The 8,307-nt window shown below is 45.1% G+C and overlaps 1 protein-coding gene across 1 annotated transcript in view; it reads right to left on the reverse strand.

Annotated features, from left to right (window-relative positions):
• Kcng3 (potassium voltage-gated channel modifier subfamily G member 3) overlaps window positions 1-8,218 on the reverse strand; it is a 57,396-nt gene extending 49,178 nt beyond the window's left edge. The window contains exon 1 of the mRNA XM_008835865.3: window positions 7,554-8,218. Within this exon, the coding sequence (XP_008834087.1) occupies window positions 7,554-8,209 (656 nt within the window). The 5' untranslated portion in view covers window positions 8,210-8,218. The remainder of the gene's footprint in view (window positions 1-7,553) is intronic.
• Window positions 8,219-8,307: the final 89 nt, after the last annotated feature.

The raw sequence follows: 8,307 nt of genomic DNA on the forward strand, positions 1-8,307 counted from the left end.
ATTTATGGATTCACACATTCTTTACAAAATAGCATCCTTGTATAGGAATTGCTCATTAGATACATAAAATTCCACTTGCAATTTGGGAGAGATTGAATGAGTTAAGAATTGTGGCATAACCATTTTTGTCCCATGTTATCTAACTAAGAGCAGAAAATGATTATGCTGTATAAATTAAAAGGATTAGAGGGAAAGAAGGAGAGGGACATGGAGAGGGAGAGGGTGGGAAGGAAGGAGAGAAGGAAGGGAGGGAGGGAGGGAAGGGAGGGAGGGGAGGGAAGGAAGGAGAAAAGGAAGGAAGGGAGGGAGGGAAGGAAGGAGAAGGAGGGAAGAGGGGAAGGAGGAAATCTTTTGGGGGGACTGAGGAGAGAGAGACACGTTACTGTTTCACATTACAACAATTTCTCTACCCCCAATGGGTAACATTTTCATTAAAAATAGATAAATAAAAAGAATATTAAAAATGACTTGCTAAATAAGCACTTCAGTTAGAAAAAAAGCAGTGACAAAACAAAATTTCCACAGAACTGTACAACTGGCACCAGACAGAAAACCCTATACACATCTAAAAGAACAGTACACTGTGAAAGAACAGGGTTTGACTGAGCGTCAGGGTTATGTTCAATCTTATCAGAGATCTATTAATTACCAACTTCTGAAAATAACCACCTTATCTGCAGAGTCAAAGCACTGAGGCTTTCATCTTCAATTTCAAATACTGCCTTTTATTTTTAACATACTCTGAAACCTATTGGATTTATGTAATATTGAACATAAAGGCAATGGAAATAATACAATTGATTTTTAAATTTCTATCATTTGGTGCTTTGCTTTCATTATTTAAATTTTCTTTAACACGGGCTTAAAATAACACAAGAAACTTTAACATTTTTAAATCTCCTTAAGTTCTTACTACCATAACAAAGTAATATAAATTAAAGATCAAGATCCCCAGACCAGACAACTTTTTTACAAAGAATTTCTAAAGAGCAGATCAAAATTATCACTCAGCTTTGCAGGCCAAAGAGATAAAAAGCCCAAAAGAGAACACTTGAGCTAAGACTGACTGAGGGGAACGGATGTGCACAGGCAAAAGGGACCAGATAAAAGAAGACACAAGTACCAGGTGTGGAAGCCTAGGCCTTTAACCCCAGCACTTAGGAAGCAGAGGCAGGCAGATCTCTGTGAGATCAAGGCCAGCCTGGTCTATATAGTGAGTTCCAGGTCAGCTGGGGCTATAGAGAGACTGTCTCAGAAAGAAAAAGAAAAGGAAAAACACAAGTGCTTTGTACCTGACCTGTCTGTCAGAAGTCAGAGCTTGTCAGAAGCAACTAGCAAAAAATATCTTTTTATGAACTAGACACCAAATGCTTAGTAATGTCTTATTTCTTTTCTTATCTTTTTTTGACACAGGGTCTCAGTACATACATAGCTCAGGCTGATCTCAAATTTTCGATCTTCCTGCTTTGGCTCTCCAAGTGCTAAAAATTATAGTCATGTGCCACCACACCCAGCTGATGCTTAGTAATTTTAAAAGGTAACCTGTCTATGTATTAAAGTGCCAAAAAGAATACTAATCCCCTTGGCAGTATTGGAAAGATACTCAGACATAGCTGGAAGCCAAAACTGCCTGGAGAATCTACTTTATCTAATCAATCAGATAAACCTTAAGAACATCCACATCTGAAGATTAATTAGTCACCATATTTGTTTATCTCGGGAGGCTATGAACGTGTTCACTACAGATCTTTTTTTTTGGGGGGGGTCTTTTTTTTGAGACAGGGTCTCCCAGTAGCCCCCAGCTGGCCTGGAACTCACTACATAGACCAGGCTGGCCTGGAACTCACAGAGATCCGCCTGCCTCTGCCTCCTGAGTACTAGGATTAAAGGCATGAGCCACCACACCTGGCCACTTCAGATCTTTAAACAAAGTGATGTCACAGTTCTTTCAAAGAGAACTTGTTACGCAATATGGAAAACGGTCTATGATTCCTTTCCCACCAACTCTCTGGTGTCCACACTCCCAAAAACTCCCCCTCCTAATACCCCCAAAGCAGACCACACAGAAGAGGACTGCATTTATGGCACAGGAGTGGGCTGAAGTGGCCAAGCCAGAGAGACGGCCCCCCCCACTACCACCGCCGTGCCCATAGGCCCAAGGACAACTTCACTCAGTGGTATCCCACACTCTTCTCATCCTGTGCATCATTTAGATAATGAATGTCCTCCAAGGGCATTGAAGGATTGGCTTCACTGCCTATGACACCCTTGGGGACCTTCAGGAGGTGGGGCCTAGTAGAAAGAAATTAGTTCACTGGGGAGTGTACTTGAATGCGATATTGGGACCCTAGCCCCTTCCTATGTCTTCCTTTCCTCCCAGACTCCATGAGGTGAGCATCTTCCTGTGCTCCATGCATGATGGGCTGCACTGCCATAGGCCCAAAGCAACAGGACCAAAAAACCACGTACTGAAATCTCAGCCCTGAGCCAAAATGAATCATTCCTCCTTTCAAGTTGCTCCTTTCAGGAATTTTGTCAGGGATGGAGAGCTAATGCATCCTGGTACACCAGGTGTCATAAGATCCACCACTGGCCTAAGTCCATCACTTCTCAGTCTCCACTACTATCTACCCTGAGGTCCAAGGCCCACCCTATTGCCTGACAGGTCTTACAGCATCTATAGTTGATCTCAGTGTTAAAATATATCAAAAAGGGCTGGGGACATGGCTCAGAAGGTGCTAGCTGACATGCATGAGGCCCCTGGACTCAATCACAGCACTATGATATAAATACATAAAATTAGATAAAATTGATCAGAATATATCTTTCCTCTGTTTAAAACCAGCCAGTCAAGTGTAATCAATAAGCTTCAGGTTCAAAGTCCCAGTCTCAATTAAGGTGGAGAGTGATTGAAGAAGACACCCAATATCAACATTCAGTATCCACACACACACAGACACACACACCAGGGCAGGTATGGCAGTGTATACTTGTAATCCTAGCACTTAGGAGGTAGACACAGGAGTATAAGGAATTCAAGGTCATCCTGGATACATGACTAGTCTTAAGCCAGCCTAGGCCATATGAGACTCTGTCACAATAAAACACACACACACACACAGAGGATACATTTCTAGCATGGCATGATGGACCACATCTGTACTCAGGAGGCTGAAGCAGACTGAGCTATATGAAATCCTGTGGAGAGCTGAGAGAGAAGAGGGGGATGAGAATGAGAACTTACTTCAAGGGCTTTTCATCATATCTATCTTAGGAATTACAATGTGTTTGTATGATAAAATAACTACCGTCTAGGAAGGTTACGACAAATAAGTAGTACAAACAAGCAATCCTTTAAGTTTGGGAGGAAACATGCCATCTACTAGGACAGCCCATAAAGACTTCAAAAAAGAAACAGATCTTGAGGTAGGCCTGAATGATCCATTTCATTAGGCTAGAAAGTGCATGGCAAAAGGCACTGAAATGGCCTGGTCAGTCCCTGATGCTTACATCTTTCCAGTGCTCTGGAGTAATTTCAGTTCTTCTAAGCGTGGACTAGAGTTGTTATTTAGTCTCCATTCTCACAACCGCAAAGCAATGTACGCACTCCTGTCCTCAGCCAAGACCTCCAAACCGACCTTTTTGCTTTTTCAGTGCTGGGGAGCAAACCCAAGCACTTTTGCAGAAGCACTTGGTAACACTGAGCTATATCTCCAACCCTTGCTTTGTTTTTAAGATTTTTTTATTTTTAATTATGTATGCATATGTATGTCTATGTATGGTGGGGGGGGGGGTCTGCACATGAGTACAGGTGCTGTAGAAGCCAGAGGCATCGGATTCCCCAAGAGCTGGCGTTTCAGGAGATTGTGAGCTGTTTGACATAGTTGCTGGGAATTGAACTCAGGTCCACTGAAAGAGCAGTACATACTCTTAACCGCTGAGCCATCTCATCAGCCCAGTCCTTTAAATTTTATTTGTTTATTCTTATTTTATGTGTATGTGTTTTACCTGCAGCTGTAGAAGCCAGAGGCATCGGATTCCCCAAGAGCTGGCGTTTCAGGAGATTGTGAGCTGTTTGACATAGTTGCTGGGAATTGAACTCAGGTCCACTGAAAGAGCAGTACATACTCTTAACCGCTGAGCCATCTCATCAGCCCAGTCCTTTAAATTTTATTTGTTTATTCTTATTTTATGTGTATGTGTTTTACCTGCAGGTATGTGAATGCACTCATGTGTGCAATACCCATGGAGGCAAGAAGAAGATACTCTGGAACTAGAGTTTTGGATGGTTGTTAGCTGCTATGTGGGTGCTGGGAACCAAACCCAGGTCCTCTGACAAGAGCAGCCAGTGCTCTTAACCACTAAGTCAGCATTCGAGGCCCATTTTGTTTTGACAGGATCTCACTAGGTAGCTCAGGCTGGCCTCCACTTCACGATCTTCCTGCCTTGTGCCTGAGTGATAGAATGAGTGACAGGTGTGTTCCTCCATGCCCAGTCATCTTTCCTGTGTCCAACTTCCCCCTGTCCAGTCATAGTACATATTTAACATTCACTCCTTTCTATGCATGAGCTTCTCAGCACAGATGCTTACAAACCAGCCAATGGCTAGTCAAGGCTGCAAAATAAAATTATTCATAACATTATTCATATCTGCTCTCCAGCCACCTCTCACTCTATCGCTGGATTCTCACTCCCTAAACATAACATACAAGTTTCATGCCTGTGCCCACGCTGTTCCTTTTACAGGGAAAAATCTCATTTTGTTCTCAAGCAAGACACACCATTGTACAGGTTGTATAAACTACTTTATGTAAGCGGTGCCCCCTTGCCAGGTGTGCTGGATAGCTTTAGTGTCAACTCGACACACCTGGGTTGAGGGAGCCTCAATTGGGAAATTGCCTTCATTGGACTGGCCTGTAGCCTTGTCCATGGGGCACCTTCTTGATTGTTGAGTGATGTGGGAGGGGCCAGCCTACTGTGGGTGGTGCCACCCCTGGGCAGGTGGGCCTGTGTCACATAAGAAAGCAGGCTGAGCAGGGGCCAGGGGAGCAAGGCAGTAAGCAGCATTCCTCCATGGCCTGTGCTCCAGCTCCTGCCTCCAGGTTCCTGCCCTGAGTTCCTACCTTGGGCTCCTGGATGAACTGTGACCAGGGATATGTAAGCTAAATAAAACATTTCCTCCCCAAGTTAGTATTGGTCAGAGTGTTTTGTCACAGCAATAGAGAGCAAACTAGGACACCAGGGTTGAACAGTGTGGAACCTTCCAAGGATGGCTTGTTTCCATCCCCCATGACTTTGAAGGCTTTCTCAGAATAATTCAATTCTTGGAAATCTATTATGTCTCTAAGTCCTATACCAACTTTTCTTTACAACAAAAAGTTACAGTACTTGAAACACCAACAGTGACTTGAACAAATGGACACTCAAAAGATGCTTGCAAATTATGATGAGATAAATCAGGGGGCTGTGAAATGTGATAGAACACTTGTCTAGCAGGTTATGGTTAAACTGTCAAGAGACTTGAAGGAGAAGAAGAGAACATGGACTTTATTTAGTAGGTTCCTGATCAAGTGATCAGAATGATTTAGAAAGATTGATTTCAGCAGCCAGAGGGTGGCAGGGGTTGAAAGACTATGACGTGCCATCTCAGGGTCCCTGTGTTGAAAGAAGCCAGTGTGGACCTTCCTGTACCATGTGTAAACCACCCTTCAGTTTATCTGGGATTATAGATAATTGGTTTTCTTATACCTACACTCATAGAGGAAAAGCTTAAAACTGGGCCATTAAACCAAGAAAAACATGCATTTGCCTGAAATATCTGGGTATCTAGGAAACAGTTCTGACTTGAATAATTACATACATACGTAAGATACATATACACAAATTAAGCCTTACTCTGTTCTTCCTTCCTTACAGAATCTCTTCTCCATCTCTGCCTCTTCCCTGTTTGATTTCACCTGTTCTTCTCCCTCCCTAAAATTAGTATTCATCCTATTGCGTTACATGAACGATCTTTCTTCCCAAACTCCCTCAAAATATTATTCACTTAGTTTCCTCTTCTCATTTATATCTTGGTTTATCCAATTCCTTCAATATCTGTATAAAGTCAAGCCTCTGTTTCCTTTGCTAAGGCAGCTCAATCCTTCACTAACCTCAGAACTCTACAGTATTAATGAATCATTCCAAGGCCAGTCACTTACAGCTCATTTTTCTATGACCCTCTCAAAGGGGGAGAAAAAATTAAGGACACTTGTGTATTTATATAAATAAATTCATTGCATTATTGGAGTAAGAAGTAAATAATTTCTGTCTGCAAAGTGAAAACAGAATCCAATACACTGAACAAAATGAGTCTCCTAATTTATTTCTTTTCAAAGCATATATCTTGGATTTCATGCCAAGATGGCATATCAGTAATAGACTCTGTGGTACCAGACCATTTTATTTACTTCTAAGATTTATCCAGGAAGATAACTCTGTGGAAGTAATACACTGCTTTACCACGATACAGCACCATTCCCAGCAAACCTATCAGGAACAGATTACAGGGCACAGCCTTGAACTGAGAGTGAATGGGGGAAAAAAATTAAAACAAAAAGTGAATGGGGGGGGGATCTTAAAACAGCTATCAAAGGGCAAAAGAATACAGTTCGGGTTTTATGCCCAAATGGCTGTCTCCTTTAGAAGTCCAACTTTAGTCTTCTTATTCCTCCCACCAAATATGCAAAATAAACTCACTTGTACTAAAAACAGAAAAGTGTTATCACCATTAAGAGGTAAGCAAGATCTTATGAAAGATTAAAATAATTCCCTTTCATCCCAGTAATGTCTAAAGAAAAACACAGAAACTACCAAATACTGTTTTTGGGTTTGGGGCAGTTTCAAATCTTTTTCTCTCTCAAGATAATAGTTTTGGGGTTTGTTTTTTTCCTCCCTTGTCACACTGAAGACCCTCTGAACGTAACAGTAAATCTTTAATACCAAAGGGCGGACAGGGGCTTCCTTGCTAAGCCCAAACTTGGTAGAAAAAAGAAAAGGGCACAGACATCCGTTATTTAATCTATCGCTAAATTATCCTCCTTTATAACAGGGCAATTCCATTCCAGCACGCATTATGCCAGGGGCAGAGTGTGTAGAATGTGTGAGCAGTGCAGCAGACCACATTTCACCGGAACAAGACTTGATCTTTTCAAACACCACCAGTATTGGCACATTTTTCAAAGTGCTCTTAGCTAAAATTGAATTATTGTATAAATGATTGTATATTGTATAGTTTCAAGAAATCTAATTAGTAGGTTGCTATTTGTTCAGAAGTAAACTACAAAGATGGGTTTTGCTCCAAGCCTGGAGATTCTGCCCTAAAGATGAGGATCTGGTGCCTGAGAAAGGGGGTCCGGGAAAGGGACCCACACATCCCTCAGCCTCAGTTAGCGTGTCTGAGGCCTGCACAGGCCAGCAGACCGACAGGACGGAGAATGGACGGACGGACGGACGGACGGGACGGACAGACGGGACAGGACGGACTGGACGGGCAGAGAAGCAGTGCGTCCTACCCGGAGGGCTCCCTCCCAGGGCCGGCGGAGTACCTGCTCCGGTCATCCAGGCTGCGGTTGTCGGTGGCGGCGGCGCGCCAGTCGGGCAGCGTGCTGGCGCACAGCACCACCATGGACACGATCACGAACACCACCGACACGCTGGCCAGGATCTGCGCGGCCAGCGACGACGTGGGCTCCTCGAAGGTGCGCCGCATGCGCTCCAGCCAGCGCCTGGACGGAGCTGCCTCGGCTCCGGAGGGACGCGCGTCGTCGCGGCCCAACTCGTCGGCGGAGTAGAAGGTGTAGGTGTCGGACATGCGGTCGTCCAGGCGGCGCTGGCAGCAGTACTCCAGGTGTGCGCCCTCCAAGCCCCAGTAGATCATCTCGTTGTAGAAGGAGAGCTCGCACATCCGCGGAGCGAAGCGCAGCTTGCCGTGGCCGCGCACGTACAGCAGGATGAAGCCAAAGGCCTCCGAGTGCCGGTCGAAGAAGTACTCGTTGCGTTCGCGATCGTAGTCGTCGCACACCTCGAGCACGTCGCGCTCCGAGCGGCAGCCGTGCAGCCGGCTCACACGCCGCAGCGGGAAGTCCTTGAGCAGCTCCCGGGACAGCGAGTACCGGGCGCCGCCCACGTTCAGCACCACCGAGGCCGCCCCGCTGCGCCCGAAGGTCATGGCTGGCCTCCCCGACCCGCCGTCCCGCGGGGCCTGCCTGCCGCGCGCACCAGGGGGGACGCGCCGTCGGGGCCCGCGCTCCCCGGGGGCTGCTGCGC

Source organism: Nannospalax galili, unplaced genomic scaffold, assembly GCF_000622305.1.
Source record: "Nannospalax galili isolate Female #2095 unplaced genomic scaffold, S.galili_v1.0 scaffold257, whole genome shotgun sequence".
Classification (NCBI taxonomy): domain Eukaryota; kingdom Metazoa; phylum Chordata; class Mammalia; order Rodentia; family Spalacidae; genus Nannospalax; species Nannospalax galili.